At 41.7% G+C, this 21,605-nt stretch overlaps 1 protein-coding gene across 7 annotated transcripts in view; it reads left to right on the plus strand.

The window, feature by feature from the left end:
• Nucleotides 1–21,605, plus strand: part of SRSF11 (serine and arginine rich splicing factor 11) — a 44,152-nt gene that overhangs the window by 1,425 nt on the left and 21,122 nt on the right. For 5 of the 7 annotated variants that reach the window (XM_006120237.5, XM_025183153.3, XM_006120234.5 and 2 more), the window contains exons 2-7: nucleotides 7,990–8,123; nucleotides 12,078–12,187; nucleotides 13,440–13,532; nucleotides 17,842–17,891; nucleotides 19,961–20,088; nucleotides 21,271–21,352. In XM_006120237.5, the coding sequence (XP_006120299.1) occupies nucleotides 7,990–8,123; nucleotides 12,078–12,187; nucleotides 13,440–13,532; nucleotides 17,842–17,891; nucleotides 19,961–20,088; nucleotides 21,271–21,352 (597 nt within the window). The other 2 variants (XM_025183158.3, XM_025183154.3) reach the window with 2 other exon arrangements.

Consider the following 21,605-nt stretch of genomic DNA (forward strand, 5'->3'; position numbering starts at 1 on the left):
ACATAATGATTATTTGAACGCACATCAGATCTGCTGAACTCACAAATTGTAATCCATGCTCAGAGAGCTTTTAAATAATTACAGTTTTTTAATTTATTGTGATACAAGAACTGAAAACAGCATGCCATCTGTTTCTGTTCCTTTTTTTTATTTGTGAAGCAGGATTGCCTTTATTTTCATATAAAAAGATTTTGACTGTGCCTGCTCATTACTCTCCCTCAGATGGTTTCTAATATACCCATTTTTTCACCTACTTTCAAATAGTTGCTGTTCGGGGGGGTGGGGGGAGAAAATTAACTGCAAAAGCGACTTTCCTTTGTGCCACATCTCTCTCTCCCCCCCACAAATCCTCCAGGTATCCTAGATAGATGTGTATATATTCCAACACAGGATTTTTTAGTGTGTGTGTGTGGTTTTGGCATCCTCAAATGAACACTGGCAATCTGAACCCCATTTCAATGCAATTTTGAATAAGAATTTGTAGTGTAGAGGAAAACTAGTGGATGCACAGAGATTCAAGTTGATAGGTTTTTATTATTGGAATACAGTAAAACATGAATGTTTTCATTTGTATATGGAAAATCCTATTTAAAGTGCCAGAAAAGTGTCATTTTCACCAAATAACAAGGAGCTAGTGTCTTTAGCAAGAGAAATCTGTTTAGGTTGTTAACATAGTTTTCTTCATTGTTTTGAGCATTTCACAATCATTAATTTGTATTATGTTTCGACATCTGTATGAAGTGGATGTTACCACCCCTCTACAGATGGGAAGTTAAGGCATGGAGTGGATTGAGTGACTTTCCCAAAGTCTGGTTGAACTGGGTATTGAATATATTTAACCTAGGTCTCTAAAATACCAGTGAAGTGCTTCTACGGCTTGTATGCATATAGCTTTTGGTAGTAGCTGCTTCTAGAAATAACTCCTGAAGCTTCACCTTTTTCTGCTAGAGAGTTCAACAACTCTCTTGTTTTTTGTATACCCCTATGTTGTTCTTAATTCGTCCCCACTTATTAACACAGGCACCCACATTCAATACAAGAATACTTTGTCAAAGCCTATATAATTGGTTGTGATAAGTATGAGAAACAGAATCATCATGTCTCTATCAGAGGTAAAAAAAAAATCTGCCCAGGATAGAGCAGTATTGGTAGGGTGCATGCATTCTTACTAAAGAAATGCAAAATTTCAAAATCATATATTTGCACTTGACTACAGTAGGAGACGCGTATAATCTCTTTAGTTTGGCACTCTGTCTCAATGGTACTTTGTCCATTTTAAGGTGGATTTTTGTTAGAGTACACACCAGAAATGGATTTTAAGTTACACATTACACACAGATAGACTTTGAAAGAATATTCATTAAGACCACAAAGTAAGCACTTCTTTAATGAAGGATACTCTTCTCTGTAGTACTCCAGCTTTATAGAGTGACTGAGAGATGGGTTTGTAGGAATAGAAGTACTGGTAACACCCAACTTTTCTCTCCAACCCCTGATTAATCACCAGAGCAGAGCCATACTATGCACTGAATGAGGCAGGGCTTTTGAGGATAAAATAGGATATGGTTGTGTAATTAAAATAAATAAGCTAAGTTACGGTTACACAAGTAACTTTAATACTAACATTTCCCAATTTCTTATTGCATGAATTAAAGTTGTAACCTTGGTATTCTTTTAACTTGGTGTGTAGTTTCTAGGTATTTCAAAGAGCAATCTCAGAAATTCCATAATGTGTTGTTACATTAACTCCAGCATAGGGCATCAGCAGAACTGAAACATTGAGATGGGTGGTACTCAACCTTTTTTATACCGCGGAACAGCAAACCCATTCACAAACTTGTGGTGGACAGGTAACAATTGATTAGCATATTTGTGTATTGCATATTTGTTGTATACATAATGAATATTCAAATATGCAAATGTTACATGTTCACCAAAAGTTTGTGAATGGGTCTGCCATGCTATAAAAAGTCCTCCAGTGCCAGCCCTAACCTCTAGAGTCCCTCAGCGCCAGCCACTGACCCCAGAGTCCCCTGCATCCAGCCCCATCCCAGTGCCAGCCACCATCCCAAATGCCTCAGTGCTGTCAGCAGACGGTCAGGGCAGTGTGTGTGTGTATGTTTCCGAGAAAAGGTTTAACATCCGTGTCTTTACTGCTAGGACCAGGGTCCCATCGCAGAGGGTGGCCAGCAGGCCAACAGACACCCCGTTATATAGGAAGAGCTTATTACACCTTAGATTTTAGCTGCTAGAACACAGGGGTTCCTTCGCAGTGGGCAGCCTAGGAAAGGCTGAAAGGGTGCCCCAACGGATCTTGTCACCTGGGAGGGACACAGATACAAATGCCCAAGCTCTCCCTATGTCTGTCCCTTTATGACCGGCTGAAGTTCTTTTAAATTGTGCTTGGTTCTATTACAGCAACTGAAGGAGTCAGGTTAAAACTTAAACAGTTACAGGTTTATTCGAGGAAGCTTATAAATCATATGGTTGCAATGGCTATTGTTCTATTTCTTAACTACAGGCAGTCCCCGACTTACGTGGATCCGACTTACGTCGGATCCCTAGATACGAACGGGGTGAGGCAACTCCCGCACATGCGCAGCAGCATTCCCGGGGCTCGCTCACCTGGGTCCTAGGATCCTCCTCCTCCTCGGGCCGGCTCCGACTGGGGTCCCGCAGAGCTGCCGGGCAGAGGAAAAGTGCCTCCCCACGCCCGCTGTCCCCCCCACCCCCCTGCCAGCAACAGGCTGCCCCCTCCCCTGAGCAACAGGCTGCCGAACAGACAAAAGCAGCCTCTCTGCCCCTCCTCCCCTCTATACATGCCGGGCTCCCGGAGCGCAGCAGCGTCCCCGGGGCTCGCTCACCTGGGTCCTAGAATCCACCTCCTCCTCCTCTTCGGCCGGCTCCAACTGGCCTCTGCCTGCAGCAGCTGGCCACAGGGACAGGGATCCCGCAGAGCTGCCGGGCAGAGGAAAAGTGCCTCCCCACGCCTGCTGCCCCCCCCCGCGGCCTCGCATCCTGCACGCCTCCCCCCTCCCCCCCTGCCAGCAACAGGCTGCCCCCTCCCCTGAGCAACAGGCTGCGGAACAGCAGACAAAAGCAGCCTCTCCGCCCCTCCTCCCCCTATACATGCTGGGCTCCCTGGGCAAACAAAGACTCCACCAAAACAAACAAAGTGCTGGCCTCATTCTGTTAGCAAAAAAGGACCCTCCTCCTAGAACCCTGGGTGGTGTGTGGAAATAAAGCTATTAGCTCAAAGCATGGTGCAGAGCTGTTTGGTATTTGATGAGTTACTCCTTTAGTCCTGAGTTTGTCACAGGGACAGAAATAGATGTGAAATCTTCTGAACAGGGGAACAGACAGCAAAACAAACATTAGAGGGGAGTTAACCTTTCCCTATGCTATCCAAAACTAAAAAAAATGTTTGGCTAGAGTTTCCCCTACAATATGTACCAGTTCCGACTTACATACAAATTCAACTTAAGAACAAACCTACAGTCCCTATCTTGTACGTAACCCGGGGACTGCCTGTACTAGCAAAATATAGATCTTAAAAATGGTTACAAAGAAGATAAAGATAGAAAAATAGAAATAATGGTACCAAGTACTTCATTTCACCCTTTTTTCCCCTTCTTCATCTGATCTATATTTTCATCCCACAGCTTCCACTAGACTTGCACCCTAGTAGGGATGTTAAATTGCGAGTAATTGACTCATCGAATTGTCGATGCATTTTGTATCGACTATTTGATTAGTCAGTAAGGTGCCTCTGCCTTTGAAGTGTAGCAACAACCCTAGAGCTGTTGCTGCGCTTCAAAGTCGAAAGTGCTGCATGTAGCCTGGGGTCAGCTGGGGACTCCCCTGCTGACCCCGGGCTCTGTGTGGCGCTGCTGCTTTGAAATACCACGGGAGGCCCAGAATCAGGCTCTTTGCAGCATTTCAAAGTGGCAGCGCCGCACGGGGCCCGTGTTCAGCTGGGAATTCCCCCACTGATCCTGGGCTCTGTGCGGTGCTGCTGCTTTGAAATGCCGCATGCAGCCAGGCTGCACGCAGCGTTTCAAAGTGGCAGCAATGCGTGGAGCCCAGGGTCTGGCCTCAGGCTCCATGTGGCACTGCTGATTTGAAATTCCCCTCTTCCCCATCCCCCTGCTTGCTGCCTCATTCTGATAGTCTGAGGCAGCCGGGAGGAGGGAGTGGGGCGGGGACTAGTTGACTAGTCCTTCACATCCCTACCCCCACCTAAATTTCTAGTCACTTTCCCAGAGCTCTTTGTTTAATCTCATTGTCTCTTGCCAACTTCTTGTGCCACTTGGCTCTGCCCCAGTCCAGATTTTCAGCTTGCACAATGTCTCTATAACTACTGTCTCCCATCCCTTCTCACATCCTTCCCTCTTTACTGGTTCAACAGTTTCTTTGCTCAGACAGTCCTCTCTTTCCAGTTCCTTCTTTTCACACCCTAGACTCCTTCTCTCAGTCTACTGTGTCCCTTTTTCAGCTCTTGTTCTCACTTAATTTGAATCAAGCAGCTTCCTCTATGTTGCCTGTGCATTGAGAGCCCAGATGAGAGATACTTCTTGATCTCAGGCCAGGTCTACACTGGTGGAGAAAATTAATACAACATGTACAACTCCAGCTATGTCAATGGTGGTGAACCTAAGAGATGGGGCTGGATGCGGCCCCTGCTTGCCTGGATCCAGCAGCCCCTGAGGATCAGGATCTCCCCTCACACCATGCCCCATCGTGGAGGCTAGAGCATGCAAAATCTAATAGACTGAGCCTAGGTGTGCAATGAGACTGTGGGAAGTGTCTTTCTGCTTCTCAGTTGGGGGCCACCTCAGTGAGGGTTTGTTTTTGTTTTTTTGCTTCTCACTTGTGTGTGGCCTCCAATTGATTTTTTTTTCTGTAGGTCAGCAGCTTCCCCACTCCTGAACTATGTGAATTTCATATCTGGAGTTGGCATACCTTGCATAATTTTTTTCTGGGGCAGTCCCACAGCAGGAAGTTGGGATAAATTCTCCCATCGACTTCCCTTACTCCTCAAGACTGAAAGGAGAGTCCTTACTGGACTCACTAAATTGAACGCCGGAAGATCGACCTCTGGAGTGTTGATCTTCTCGGAAGTGTAAATGTGCCTTTAGTTACTATAGTCATAGACTTAGCGTGGTCTCAAGCAACTTGAGAACTTGCAGGGAAAGTCTTGTTCAGCCTTATGCTGAAGGGTGTTCCATGCTGACGGTGTTTTTGAAGATTTTAGCTTAGAATATCTAAGAAGCCTACAGAGCATGTGCAAACTGAGATATTACAAAGGGTTATAACATAGCCAAATTGAGTGAGGTTCCACAGGAATTGCAAAATACACATTCCTGATTAAGGGTGTTAAGGACTAGTCGAATATCTGATAAGCAAATGCTTATTGGATAGTCAGTCGATTTCCCACCCCCCTCTGTCAGATAGAGGCAGGGGAAGAGAGGGTACTTCAATGCAGCAGTGCTGCATGGAGCCCAGGGTCAGCTGGGGACTCCCTAGCTGACCCCAGGCTCCCTGTGGCATTTGTCTCTGAGTTCCCCACTGACCCCAAGCTCTATGGGGGAGCTTCTGCTATGTACATTTCAAAGGAGGAATGCAGACGTGCCTGTGGAGAGCCCGGAGTCTGTCAGCAGAGCGATGACCTCCCCAGGTCTGGCAAACTCCCTCTGGGAGTGTATGGCTACCGGGGGCACTGGGAGTTGCAGAGGCCCCCACTCAGTGGGCTTTGAATCATTTATTTTAATTTCAGTGTGCATTATCAAGCAGAAAATCTTTATTTAAATCTATTTTCATCTTCTTTTGTATTTGTACTTATTTTCCAAAAAAGTTGATTCTTATTGGCTAGTAACTAAGGATGTTAAAATGCAGTCATCAGACTAATTGTATAGTTGATAGGACCGCTCTGCAGAGCTGCAGCAGGGGGTAGCTCCAGCAGCGGGCTCAAGTTGAGACTGAGCAGTCCCAGCTAGTACCAGCTCCAGGAGCCACCTGTGCTGCAACTCTGCATTTTAATTGTAGTAAGAGCCACTGGGCTCTTAATACATTTAAAATGCAGAGCCACAGTGATTAGCGTGAGCTGGGACTGGTTGGTCCCAGCTCATGCTGAGTTCAGCAGCCCTGCTCATGGCAGACAACCCTGTCCACTGCAGACAGGCTGCTGCTGGAGTAGCCTCTGTTCACGGAAGCTAGGGCTGTCCATGGGCAAGGGCTGGTCCAGCAGCAGTCTCTGTCCTCGGGGTGGGGAGGTCAGACTTCCCCCTGAAACCCCTGTGGACAGGGGCTGCTTTGCAGCAGCCTCCCCTCCCCCTGCACCTCTGATAGTCACCGGGGGAGGGGTAGGAGGAGTAGGTGGCACCAAGGATATAGTGCTTGGTGGGGGAACTGGCTTTTAAGCCAGCTTCCCCCAACACCAGCTCCTGTTCTTCTCCTTGCTGCCTCTCATAGAAGCAGAGCAGGAAGGGCCATAGGGAGCACGGGCCCAGCAGGGACTGAAGCTGACCCCACTGGCCTCATGTTCCCACTGCAGTGCTTCAGTTTTTTAAACGTACAAGAGCCTCATGGGGTTCTTGTATATTTCAGAGACTGAAGCCCTGTGGTGGGAACTGGAGCCAGCTTCAGTCCCTGCTGGCACCATTTACTACTCCGCTCCTTCCCTTCCCCCCACGGAGACCGGTTTTTAAGCTGGCTCCCCCCAGAACTGGCTCCTGCTTCCCTCCTTGCTGCCTCTTTCTGATAGAGCAGTATTTCCCAATTTTATTTGGCCACGGAACTCTTTTGCAGAACCCCTAATAACAGTCTTGTATATGGAGCCGAAAAAGTAGACCACAAATAAGTAAGGATAATAATAAACAAATGCTAATGTGTACAAAATTTTTTTTTAATAATAAAATGTTATTGTAATGGAATTTACTCGCAGAATCCTAATTTTCACTTTGCTGAACCCCAGGGTTCCGTGGACACCATTTGGGAAACACTGTGACAGAGGCAGCAAGCAAGGGGGGGAGGAAGCGGCTAGCTGACTATCCGATAAGCTTACGCTTGGATAGTTGACTAGGTGCTTACATCCCTACTAGCAGTGCTTTTTTTTTTTTTTTGTAAAAGCTGGAACCATGGCTTCAGTTTTTGTTCCTCCTTTCTGTCTGCTTTGTTTTTCCATGTGCCCTCTAGTGGCGGTTTGCATTACTGAAGCAGCTCATGCTGGTTTGCTGACCTCTGCAATTAACACAAGTTAATTTTTTTAATGCATTAATTCTGCCCTCAGGCATTAACTCCCACTAATTGACAGCTTTAGAAAATAGTGAATGCTGCATTACTTATTTACTAGATTGACATTTTACCTATAACTTGTTATGCTGTACTCGGAAAAATTCACAAAATCACCATTCTAAATTTTTTGTGCTGAATACATTAATAAAACTTGTCAGAACATGTTTTGCATTTAAAATTGATTTGTTAAATAAACGGTGTTGTCACTAGCAAATCAAATTTATTTGCTTCTAGTCAATATGTCCTTCAAAATTGTGTAAATTATGGCTCAATCTGTCATTTAGTTTTTATTTGTAGATGGAAAGAGAAAATAAGTTGTCCAGCTTTTTCAACTCTGTCAGTTTTGAATGAGCTAATTATTGAACAGAAATTAAATAGCCTTTTTATGCAGGCACTGAGAGTCTACTTCCTGTTTGACCTCTTTCATTCAGGACCTATGTTAGTACAAATTCTAGTTATATGTTTATAATATTCCTGGCTTAAAATTTGAAGTTTGTGATTTGTTTGCATTTTTAGAAATTGATCATAGAGAAACACATGATCAACTTTATTCTAAAAGATAAACATATTGTGTGACTAGCTAGTCTTTAGACTTCAGTGCAGTAAACAGAATGCAAGTGTATATGTGTTTTTAATGAATGTGTGACTTTTTAAATTTTATATCTAATACTGTTTTATTGTTTGTTTTGTTTTTAGTGATTCTCCTTTGCCTGTTTCTTCACGGGTCTGTTTTGTAAAGTTCCACGATCCTGACTCAGCAGTTGTGGCCCAACATCTGACAAACACTGTGTTCGTTGACAGAGCATTGATAGTCGTACCATATGCAGAAGGTTTGTGAATTGTTTAATAACCTATGAAGTCATCATAAGATGGAAGTCTACCCCAGTATAGCTTAATAGAATGAGGTTTAGTAACCTGTAAAATATCTAAGATATATTAATGTTTTGAAACCCTTGGTATGCTGTCATTATGTCTTTCATTAAAGCAAATTTTTAATTTTTTTTAATGACATCTGGTAAAAGCTGGATGGTTTATCTGTCAATATTTTTATATAAGAAAATCTTAAATTTAGAGCGCAATTATTTTTAAGCAGAATTATTGGAAAATTATGCTCTTAATTCATCAGCGTCCCTAAGACATGTTTCCAATCAGACATAAAAATGCTAACTCGTATGCATAATAAAAGTTGCCTTAAAGATGAATTATTCAGGATATGTATTTTTTCTCTAGTCTCGTGCAAGTTTTTTCCTCCCTCTTTGAGAGTGAATGGAGGAGTGGGTTAGCAGTTATTTTGCAATGTCCTGCTACTTCGTTTAGTTGACAGTTTCTCAGAAGAAACGTTCGCTCTTCCTGTAAATTCCAGTATACCAAGGGTTTGAATGATTGTGCTTTTTAAGATGAAAGTGAGATCTTCCAAGAGGTGCCAAATGGGCACTGGATTTTAGATTTTATTCCAAGTTTTCTTGTTCAGCCTTGCTGTATTTAATAGAATTTCACTGAATAATAAACTCTTCTCTCTGTTATTTGTGTGTGTGATTTTTGTAGTGGAGAAGGCAAATGCAAAGCCCTTCCAGATGACTGAAACAGTGGGTCCTCTGCAGCTACAGGGGATTCTAGACATTAACTAAAGGCCAGCAAGCACTCAAGTCCCCAAGTGTTTTCCTGGTGTAACCACTTGTTAACTACATTTTCTCTTCTTTTTTTTTTACATTTTAGGGTGTTACAGTAATTTGAAAGACAGTGAGCAGGTTTTTTTCCGAACTTGTTTTAAAAACAATATGCTGAGAAGACATCACTTCTAACAGAAGTCTCATTAAACTTTACTAGGCTTTAGAATAATTCATTTCAAATATACTGATTTTGGTTTACTCTTACATTTTTTTTTCTTAAGATCCTTTTGAAATAGAGTAAAAACCCTGCAGATTAAGTTACATCACAGTATCAAACTTAATATAAGGCCTATCTTGTTCATATTTTTGACAAGGCAATTTAATTAATTCTCTCAGCTGCCTTCCAGGGTTGATGAACAGTCATAGGTTCTTGTTAAAAGTAAAATTTTAAAATAAATTAAACACTTAAGACTTAATTACTTACTTTAAAATTTGTAACATGATCTGTAATTGAGTCCTTTGTCAGACTACATAACACTTTCATAGTAGATGCTTTTGTTTACACTAGTGTGGGTAAAATAGTGTATCTTAAGGAATTTGTTCATCTTGTTCTGATTTATGCATTATTAAAGCATGATATAACAGTATCTGTGTCAATAGTATTTAAATATTTCATAGGCCCTTGTTTAAGAAGTTAAAACTCAACATTTGAATTACTGATGATGGGTAATGTGATGCTTTTTGTCAGTATGAATTTGTCCAATTTGCTTGATGATAAACCTAGAATTTAGAGAAATATGCCCAATAGTTTCATTTCAGAATGTGTTAAAGATGATCTATACAAGTTAAACAAATACTAGCAGTTTAGTGGGCCAATTTTGAACTAGGAGTTTCTTGTACGAAGAGCAGTATCTTGTGTCTAGTTCTGGAGATTCAGAATCTGGACATGTTTTTAAGATAATATAAGTCCTTTATTTTTGTAATAAAATATTTGCTTTTAGATTTTGAATGCACAGTTTTCACTTCATACTTATCACTAGCACCCCAATTCAACAACATATTTAAGCACACTACAGGAAGACACTTGAAGTCATCAAGACTACTCGTGCTTAAAACAAGCCATATGCTTATACTTAAGTAGTCTGCTGAACTGGAGTCCAATATTTTGTTTTCTTTTTGATATTCTGTATTAATGTTATCCATCACTAAAGTACAAGTTAATAATTACACTGCACAGATAATAGTCCCCTATATCACAATCACACTCTAATTTTGGCTTTTACTGACATTTTGGTGTTGACTGTTGCTTTGTGTGTTAGAACTATACACAAAGTCTACGGTAAGGCATAGTATTGTAATTTGCACTGTGATATTCCTAGATTTGGAAGGATTGGTAATATTAAAGATGATTGGGGGGTTATTTAGGTTCTTTGGTTAATGTTTGTTTCTTTTGTCTGTTTCTTTTTCTTTCATTTCTACACATTCAAGCAGTATTTCTTGGTTCTAACAAAGCAGCAGTAAAAAAAAACATTGCCGCATGAAAATTAACTGGTGAGGGGCCTCATTGCTTTTTTAAATTGTAGTTTTTGTTTATTTCTAAATACTTTTAAAAAAAAGAGGATCAGATGCATGACTTTTTTTAATGGATGCAGATCTTCTATGAGGTGTCTCAAGATAAGTCAGAGAGGAGTTGAATTTAGATACCAGAAATGTATTTGCACTAATTTGAAATGTGTAGATATAACTTATTATATCATCTGAGACATAATTTTGCATGCAGAATTACCCCATAATCTCTATAGGTATGTTAATATATTGATGCATTAATGCCCTATATCATAAATTACCTTTTCCCTCTCCTCCCTCCATAACTTTTGGTATCTAAATTGATGACAGCTCAATGACACAAGCAAGATAACAGTGCTGTGTATTATACATTTGTTTATATTATCGGCACTTCTCAGTATAGGTGGAAGGAACCATTACCTTTATTTAACAGTGGTTTTTCTTTTTTGTTGTTGTGTTTTACAGTTCTTTTCCCTGGTTCAGCCTGAACTATATACCAGGCCCTGCTGAAAATACCACCCAACAGTTTTCTTCTGCAGCTTATCCAGTTTCTCTTAAGTGCCCTGTACTTATTGTATGTTTTATGATGAGATGCAGTTTCTCAATATGTATTACAGAAATACTACTGGTATTTGCAAATATATAGTAAAAATGTATTATTGAACTCTCATTTTGGGGGCTTGGGCACATTAACAGATTAATCCATCTGTATAGGGCTTTTGCTGTTGGATAGAATAAAAATTATCTACGTACATATTTGTTTCATAGTAGGACCCTTAATAAGATTCTTCTGTATGGAGAATAGGCAGTAAAATCAACCACACTTGTCTCAGTTGGCTACAAGAGTTTGGGCCAGAAGTCTTTTTCTGCAATGGCAGAGTGTAGCAGCATTCTTGGTACAGTAAGCGTGGCACATAATGGAACCATACGCATTTTACTGGACAGGTAAGGAATGTGCCACAATATACTGTATATACACAGAGCGTATATTTGGAGATCTGCAGACACTTTCATATTCATTTGACGAGTCAGCAAAAGCCCTACGCTTTGTTCAACAAAATATTTCCTTACCTTCTCTTAATTTTTACAAAATTTGTATGGTAGGTGTAAAAGAAATCATAGTGAACTGTACCATATTATTAACCCCTAAATCAAACTTTTTTTGTCTTGTGTATCTTGATTTTTCTGTGTGCTTTATAGTGAAGCAGCCGACACGAGTCGTTGTTCATAAAACAGCTTTTGAAAGTTGAGAGCACACCCCTGGAGAACCGACTGTGCTTGCTTACGTTTGGTTCATGACTTAAAAATCGAGTACAGGTGATGAAATCTTGGCAGTGTTAACAAAAAAGTAGTGTGTATTGTGCTATTTTTTACGCTAGAAACTTAACCATTTGTAGAGAAAAAGGAACAAATTTTCACACATTGAAGTTTCATTCTGACATAAAATTTAATGATAAATATTAGTAGAAATCAAGCTTTATATTTTATCCAACATAAGTACTTTCAGCAAACTCAGGTGGTGTATCAGGGAGACATTTTCTGGGTGTATTTGTGTGTTTTCTGACCTTGAGCGAGAATGTATTCTAATGCAAGGCTGTTTCTCTGCAGGAATTATTCCTGATGAGACTAAGGCTTTATCTCTTTTGGCACCAGCTAATGCTGTGGCAGGTCTGCTGCCTGGAGGTGGTCTCCTGCCTACTCCCAACCCACTTTCTCAGGTAGGTTTTCATTCGTGTGGAGTGAAAGGGAATACTGTACATATTTTGCTAGACCTTCATCTACTGTACTAATGCACTTGGGCAAATAGGCTTGGATGGCAAGAAGAGATTTGATTGTGTATTGATATTTGTAGTGATTTAGTTAAATGCTGATTTGGAATGTGGTCATAATCATCTGCCATAATGAACTGTATTGTGTAACAGTGGTAGTTTGTTTAGTGGGATGTCTGTGTTTTTACAAGCATGCTCAGAACTTTAATTAGCATATTGGGAAGCCTGCATAATTTCTTTAAAGATTCTTAAACATGAGGGAGAAGAGTTTGGGATTGAATTATTCAGATGATCTTACCATACTCCTTTGGAGGCAAGTTCTTAGTCTTTGTTCTTAATATTAAAACCATTAAATAACTTGATCCTAAACTGGTTTATCATTTGAAAGATTAGTTTTTTTCTGAAAATGGACTGTGTACACATTTTTGAAAATGTGTATTGTACACAAACCCTTAACTTTAATTGTGCTAATCTGAAATGTGTTTTCCTTAGAAATTGAATAGATTTTAATGATTATTTAGGCTTCCTCAGAAACTGTAATGTCTCATGTGGATTTTCAAAAATATCTAAAGGAGTTAGGTGCCCAGCTTCTGTCGATCTTCAGTGGGGGTTGGGTATCTAACTTAAGTAGGCATGTTTCAGAATTCCATTATCATTTTCAGAGGCCCTGTTAAAGTATCTTGTGCCCTTTTAAAGGAGGAGAGTAGGTACAAATCTAATGCAGAAATGTGTGTTCTCTGTGTATTCAGTCATAAATACTGACAAATCAGGGGGAGAGATTGTGTATTTTTAAAACTGCCTTTTACTTTTATTATTGGAGATCAACCAAAACTAAAATAGTGAGATGGATTCTCTTTTGCAGTATCTGCAGTTGTTTTCTAAATTCTAATGACTTATATCTGGTCAGTCAGCTTGCCTGGGTTTTTCTTAAAAAAAATATCATTTTCAGCATTCTTAGTTCCGATAAATGGGACAGAAAGAATCCTGGACAAGTTTGCAGTGTTCGCTGTTAAAATTCCCTTTTTAATTGTTGTCTGAGCATGTTTGTATAGAAAGTCAAAAAATAAATCTAGAACTGGCATTTTTGCTAAAGGGTGTATTAATGTACATATTTGTGAGGTTGGGTTTAATCAATATGGTGGTGATAAAGGGATTGTACTGTGCCAGTGCCTTTTTTTAAATTATCATCTGTATGTTATAGATTGGTGCCGTTCCTTTAGCTGCTTTGGGAGCTCCTGCTCTTGATCCTGCCCTAGCCGCTCTTGGGCTTCCTGGAGCAAACTTAAACTCTCAGGTATATAAGTAACTTTTTCTTTACTAACTTTGGCAAACTTTTAGACTGATCAGTAGATTATGATACACCAGTATATTAATTGTCTGATTTGAAAGTCCAAGACTTTCTATATTTATTCCTGAATTAGTCCTACAAAAATGCAAGGGACGAGTATTGGGCCTAGTTTTAAGGTCGAGTTATTTGTAGAAATTCCATCTTTCATATCATACAGTGCATTTGTTTATAGGCCTAGCAGTTTGATAAATGATTTTTAAAATCCTTTTGCAATCTTGCTTCTTTTCTAATTTAATTCTGACACTTGAGCTAATGTATATTAACAAATTGTGGTCTCCCAAACCCAAAGGTTAATTCCAGCTGAAGACTTTGAATACCAGACTTTGAACTAGCAGACTTTTAGATTGCTAAAAGCTTGTTTAAAATACAGTCTGAAAAAAAAGTTGAGTTGGTAGACTAGTACAAATATATTCAGAGCTAAACTTCCCAAGCCAAAATTAAAGACAGCTTTTTAAACTGAGGATATTAGCAGCTAGCCATTTAACCGATAAGCGATGGCTGGATCAGCCTCTTATCTGTGGAGAGCTGGGGCCCCCACTGCGGACAGGGGCTGCTGCCACCCAGCACTGCTGCCTCTGATATAGAGGCAGCAGCGTGTAGTGGCAGGGGGCTCGCTGGGAGTGTACTGGCTGTTGACCCTGCCCTTGGGGGGAGCATTTTAGTAACCATATAACCATTAAAATTGGTGCAGCTACATGATTACTAGAATAACAGTATCTATCATCTCTGTTTTAAACCCATAGTTCAGTGTTTCTCAAATTGGTCTGTGAAACCATTCTGAGAAACCTGCTAACTGGCCACTCCAGTATCTTCATTTACCAGCTCCACAGCCATGGAGCCTTGTGGCTCCCATTGGCTCTGGTTCGCTGTTTGCAACCAAGGGGAGCTGTGGGAAGCGGCAGCCCAGCCCACGCCACTTCCTGCACTCCTCTTGGCCACAAATAGTGAACTAGAGCCAATGGGAGCTGCGAGGCTCCATGACTGCGGAGCTGATAAATAAATGCACTGGAGTGGCCAGTTAGCAGTTTTCTCAGAATGGTTTTGCAGACCACTTTGAGAAACACTGCCACAGTCCTAGAAATAGTCTGTCCATCTTAATTTTTTAATGATATACTGTAGGGTTTCTCAGACACTGGTGTCTTGTATCAGAGACAGAGTTAAATTATTAATGTATTAGTACAGGAATCACTGAAGTAATGGGCATCATGCAGATTCTACTTTTTTTTGCTATTATAGTGACCTTTTAATGTAGCATAATAAACTGACCATTTGGACAAACTTTGCTTACGTGTTAGCTAAGCACTTAAATTGTTCAAAATGTTCATGTTAAACTACCTACTGGGGAAAAAAAATCAAATTTAAAATGATAGATGTACTTTTTGGATGCTTAGCAATTTGATTACAATTCACATTGGATCGCTCTGCAAGTTGTCATCTGCTAAATAACAAGTAGTTATAAATGAGACTTGTTAGCAGTTAATGTACCATTTGTGCTTTCAAATTATAATAAGTGTCAGGTGGCTTTATATACAAGTTTGCTTCTGGATATTCTTAAGTAAGAGCAGGAAAGTTACAGTTTATGTATGGGTTAGAGGAAATCGATAGAAAAAGACACACATCGTACTGTACAAGTAAAAATAGTCATGTTGAATGAACAGGTAGGTGAGCAAGCTCTCTGCCTAAGACAATTCAGAGATAAATTGTAAACACCACAGATAGTCTAAAGAAATTGTCTTGATCCTTTCTTGAAAAGATGCTACTGACTGGCATATATTAAAAGGGGAGCATTTAGCTCAAGGGTGGGCAATAACTTTTTGTGGAGAACTATTCCCAACAATTTGCAAGTGATCAAGGGCTGCACTTTTTCATGATAGTCATGATGGAGGTTGGGTGCGGAAAGGAGCCCAGAGTAAGGGCTTGGGGTACAGGAAGAGATGTGGGGTCTGAGGGAGTTAGAAGAAGGGGGGTGTAACCTGGGTCAGGAGATTGGAGTGTAGGAGGGGGTGCAGAGTCTTTGAGGGAGTATGAATAAAATGGACTGTAAGGTGGCTGAAAAGCTGGCTAGATTGTCGGGCTCTGCGGGTAGTGATCAATGGCTTGATGTCTGACTGAAGGTAGGTTTCAAGCAGAGTGCCCCAAGGATCAGTTCTAGGGTCAGTTTTGTTCAACATCTTTATTAATGACCTGGATGAGGGAATGGATTGCACCCTTAGCTAGTTTGAGGATGACACTAAGCTAGGGAGAGAGGTAGGTACATTGGAGAGTAGGGATAAGGTCCAGAGTGACTTAGACAAGTTGGAGGATTGGGCCAAAAAAATCTGATGAGGTTCAACAAGAACAAGTGCAAAGTCTTGCACTTGGGACAGAAGAATCCCAAGCATTGTTACAGGCTGGAGACCAACTGGCTACATAGCAGTTCAGGAGAAAAGGACCTGGGATTACAGTGGATGAGAAGCTGGATATGAATAAACTGTGTGCCCTTGTAGCAAGAAAGCTAATGGCATATTAGAGTGCAATAGGAGGAGTATTTCCAACAGATCTGGAGAAGTGATTATTCCCCTTTTTTCGGCATTGGTGAGGCCACATCTGGAGTATTGTGTCCAGTTCTGGGCCCTCACTGTAGAAAGGATGTGAATGCATTGGAGAAGGTCCAGTGGAGGGCAACCAAAATGATTAGGGGGCTGGAGCATGTGACCGAGGAGGTGAGGTTGAGGGATTTGGGCTTATTTAGTCTGCAGAAGAGAAGAGTAAGGGAGGGACTTGATAGCAGTTTTCAATTTCCTGAGGGGAGGTTCCAGAGAAAATGGAGCAAGGCTGTTCTCAATGGTGACAGATGGTAGAACAAGGAGCAATGGTCTCAAGTTACAGTGGGAGAGGTCTAGATTGGACATTAGGAACACTATTTCACTAGGAGGATGGTGAAGCACTGGAATGGGTTACCTAGGGAGGTGGTGGAATCTCCAGTCTTAGAGGTTTTTAAGACCCAGTTTGACAAAGCCCTGGCTGGGATGATTTAGTTAGGGTGAGTCCTACTTCAGGCAGAGGGCTGGACTTGATGACCTCCTGAGGTCTCTTGCAGCCTTATGATTCTCAGAGAGGATTCTGACCTGGAGGAAGGTCATGGAAGGGGTGCAGTGTCCTTGGAAGGTCATGAAAGGGGGTTGTGACCTTGGACAGAGGTACAAGAGGGGAGAAGAAGGTTGGGTTGTGACCCAAGGCAGGAGGAAATGGGGTGTCAGGTACAGGCTCTGGCCAGGAGGTGTACTTTAGGACAGGCATTTCCAAAGTTTTTCAGCCACGGAACGTCTCCGGCAGGGGTGGGCAATAATTTTTGGCCGGGGGCCACTTCAAAAAATTTTCAAGTGGCCCCTGGCAGGGCAGAAAGAGGCTTTGCACACTCTCTGACCCCCTGCCCTGCCCCGGCCCTGATTGACCTTCAAAGAGCCACGCGCAGGGCATGGAGGAAATGTCATGTGCTCCCCCATCCCCAAGTCCTGATTGACCATGTGGCGGGGGAGCTGTGCAAAGCTTCCCTCACCCTGCTCCCTCCCTGCACGAGCGTACAGCACTTTGAGGTGCCATGCACTCCTCACAGGAGGCGGGGAGAGGGCAGAGGAAACTTTGCACGCTCCTCCTGCCCCCAGGCCAGTCAGAGCTTGGGGGCGGGGGAGCACATGATGTCTCCTCCCATCCTGTGCGCAGCGCCTCAAAGCGCTGTGTGCTGCTTACAGGGTGGGAGGAAGCTTTGCGTGCTCCCCAGGCCCTAATTGGCCTGTGGGCAGGGGAATGTCAGGGCCTCTGTGGGCCGGATTAACCCGCTTGGCGGGGAGGCCGTTTTGCCTACCCATGCTCTACGGAGGTAGCTGAAAATTTGGCAGGCCCCCCCCCCCCCCCCCCCCCCCCCCAAAATATGATTTTTAATTCAATATCCAAATAGACACATTTTGGAATTCTATTTTTATTTATTGTATCTTATAACTTTTTCAAGAAAATTATCAGAAAATTAATAAAAAAAAATAACAGGATCATAAAACTGTCATTAATATTTTCTCACAGAGCCCCTGGACCCATCATGTGGAGCATCAGGGTTCCACAGAAAACACTTTTGGGGAACTTTGACTTAAGTGGGCTGTGGGGGCCATGTGCTCTCTGCGTGCTACATGCCTCTCAGGGGTGGGGAGCCTTTGCAGTGGTTAACATGTTAATGTGTTTAAGCAAAGTTCGTATCAATATGTTTTAATATCTCTTTTCATAGTCTCTTGCGGCAGATCAGCTACTAAAGCTTATGAGCACGGTGGATCCAAAGTAAGTGCAAATAATAGCTTTCAGTACTTACAAAGTTTTATTTTGGAGCAGACGTTCTCTTGAGGGTGCTGTCTCATGTCATTCACCCTGTTTTCCACACGTGTCCAAATAAATACCAGAGGAAATTGGCTTCCTGGGAGGAAAAGATGGTTCTCACTAGCTTTTCATCATTCCATACCCTTTATATAAAGAAATTTGGGCTGTGGTCACTTTAATCCTTTAAAACCATTAGCTACAAGTAAAGACAAATCTGTACTTACCATGCCAGAGACTGATTTTTGTGGTGTTCAATTTAGCAGGTCCTTATTAGGCCTGTTAAATTGAACGCTAAGATGCTGGTAATCCTCGATTTGCGAGGAGTAAGAGAATCTGACCAAAGCATTTGTTCCCGTCAACCTTCCGCTGTGGAGATCGTGCCAAACTTGACTTAAGGTACGTCAACTCCAGCTATGTCATATAAGTAGCTGAAGTTCCTTACCTTAAGGTGACCTTCTGGGTCTAGTGTAGACCTGGTCCAAGTCTAAGTACATCTTGCACTGGAACAAGTTGACTTCTAAAAACTAGATGTTAAAACAGAATCTGGTGTTCTATAGGGAAAATCAGTCTGAATTAGTTTACTTTTTCCTTTAAGGAGTTACTTTTTCTGTTGATGAGAATAAAAATTGTTGCCTTTTCAGAAATACAGGCAGTCCCCGGGTTACGCAGATCCGACTTATGTCAGATCCGTACTTACAAACGGGGCTTTTCTCGCCCCGGAGGATGCGGGCGGCGGGACAGCCCAGACGCACCGCAGTCCCACCGCCCATGTCCTCCGGGGCGAGAAAAGCTGCTCCGCGTCTCCCTGGTCTGCTGGGGCGGGGGGACGCTCAGCCGGGTTGGTCCTGCAGCAGACCAGGCTTTTCTCACCTGGTCTCTTCCCCTCCCCCGCCCCCCAAGCAGACCAGGCTTTTCTCACCGACGCCTGTGGTAGAGCAGCTGGGGCGCTGCCGGGTAGGTCCCCAGCTGCTCTACCCCAGGTGTCCCCAAGTCAGCTGCTGCTGAAACTGATCAGCGGCTGATTCCAGGAAGCCCGGGGCAGAGCAACTCTGCCTCGGGCTTCCTGTAGTCAGCCGCTGGTCAGTTTCAGCAGCGGCTGAATCTGGACGCCAGTTCCGACTTACGTACAAATTCAACTTAAGAACAAACCTACAGTCCCTATCTTGTACGTAACCCGGGGACTGCCTGTATTTGGAAAAGTAACATTGGAAACAGGTATCTGTGCAAGACAGTAAATGGACCCCTTACTACTTTTGGGCTGGATATTGGTATACTAGCTCAAGAGAATAAAAGGATGTAATCTGTCCCTCATGCTGATACCTAACTTCCAGCACATAGCAGCTTTGTGGAGCCTTCTACATATGGCATCTGTCCATCTATCGTCTCTGTTTCTCCCTTCCCTCTTGTGAGAGAAGGGGGCTACGGGGAGTGAGCAACGTATTTACATCAGCACACTCTAAATCAGGTAGTAGAACCAGTCAGTACACATTACTCTCTTCCCCAAGCAGTAGAGACTGGGAGGAGGGAGTTGGATTTGGAACTGTAATCTCCTTGGGCTACTCCAAGGCTATGTCTAGACTGCAAGCCTCTTTCGAAAGAGAGCATCTAGACTGCACACGGAACTTTCGAAAAAGCAAGCTGCTTTTTCGAAAGAAAGCAGCAAGTGAGTCTGGATGCTCTCTTTCTAAAAAGCCCTGTTTGCTTTCAAGAACGCCTTTTTTCGAAAGAGCACTTTCGAAAAAAGGCGTTCTTCCTCGTGCAATGAGGTATACCGCCATCGAAAGAAAAGCCGCGTTCTTTCGATTTAATTTCGAAAGAACGCGGCTGCAGTCTAGACACAGGTGAAGTTTTTTTTTCGAAAAAAGGCTACTTTTTTCGAAAAAAAAACCCTGAGTCTGGACACAGCCCAAGAGTAGTTCACCAATGTTTTCCCCTTATTCCAACCAAGTTTTTCCAGTCTAGGCAAGTATTTTTTAAAGTCAGTATTTTGGATCTGAAATTAAATTTTCACTTCACTTAATGGCTTGTTCCAGGTTGAACCATGTAGCTGCAGGTCTTGTCTCACCAAGTCTGAAATCTGATACGTCCAGTAAAGAAATAGAGGAAGCTATGAAAAGAGTACGAGAAGCACAATCACTGATTTCTGCTGCCATAGAGCCAGGTAATTGAACTGCTTTTAAATATTTGGTTAAACACAATTTTTGGAAATATATTCCCTTAGGTTTTGAAGATTATAAGCCCTTTTAATTTAAGTTTACATATTTCCTTATTCCACTAATCATAAGGGTTTTTTTAAATTGTAAAGTGTCACACACATCAGAAGATTCTGTAAAAGTGGCTGAATGATTCACCTGCATCTCACTTAGACCATGCAATTATTCTATGTTATGTAAATGCTGGAAGAGTGCTCTGGAGAATAAATTAGTGGAAGAGATATTTCATCATCTTTAATCAATTGCACTTTGATAAATGATGCGTCTTAAGTCATCCCCAGAATACATTAGAGAGGTTGCTATAGTTACCTGTGCTTAAAGTTTTTTTTATTGTTAAATATTAAGTAGTTAGTTCACTTGGTTGTTGGTAAAGCATGTTATTCTCAGTGATTGCTAGGGTTCATGTGAGCAGATTAGGAAGGAGCAAAAAGGAAAAAAAGCCACTTTTGTCACAGTTTGGGATACAAATTCTGTTTCAGTGAGAGGTAAATTCATTTTCAAATGCTAAATTGACACATAATAAACCAGAAAGAATGTGAAAGAAAGGTGAAAGGAATGTGGTTGTCCTCTCTTCTTTTGTTGCTTTATGTTAAGTTAAAGAAGTTGGAATGCATTAACTTTATTTTGGGGGAGAAGGGTACTTGAGAGAAACTCTGATGATCAGAAATGTTAACTCTAGTGTTCTGGAGTTTTGCTATAGGACTCCTTTTTTTAAAGGATCCAAAGCAATGAGTTAAGGGGTTTCTCAGTCCTTATATGAAGGAGCAGAATCCTGAAACGTAACAAGCTTTTCTTCCCACAGCTAAATGCTTGATTTGAGCAGGTATTAACAAAAGTTTTCATAAGTATGAACAAAAATCACTTCCCTTCTAAATCTGGTTTTATGTCATTGTTACATATTATGTCATATTCTACTAGTTCTCCATAGTGTCTACCAAAACCAGGATAAACCAGACTCGAATTTCTGATGTTTTCAGAAAAAAATCCCACTAAAAACAACTTTTCAGGATTTCTTTTGCTTCTTTGTCTAAAGAAGGTGCAAATCTACACATTTCCTTTTCCTTTTATGGATCTCCTTGAAGATTACATACCATTTGTATCTTTGTACTAATGCTTCTTCCTAATTCCAGATAAAAAAGATGAAAAACGAAGGCATTCAAGATCAAGATCACGATCAAGAAGGAGGAGAACTCCTTCTACTTCTAGGCACAGGTTAGATTTCTCACTCCAAAAATATTAATAGGAATAAAAGCATTACACAGTTCCTTTAGAATTCTCTGTTAAACACTAAAGTTGGCTAATGCCATCTGTTATGTATAAATAGAGGAGATAAGCAAATCTTAGTGAGGTTAAAGTTGACCACCAGGACCAGTGCAGGGTATGACAGTGGGCAAAGCCCTGTCTTTGTAGAGAGATCAGGAAAATAAATTGGATAGTGTCATGATAGAACAGCCAGTCTTATACT

This window comes from Pelodiscus sinensis, chromosome 9 (assembly GCF_052426305.1).
Source record: "Pelodiscus sinensis isolate ZL-2025 chromosome 9, ASM5242630v1, whole genome shotgun sequence".
Taxonomy (NCBI): Eukaryota; Metazoa; Chordata; order Testudines; family Trionychidae; genus Pelodiscus; species Pelodiscus sinensis.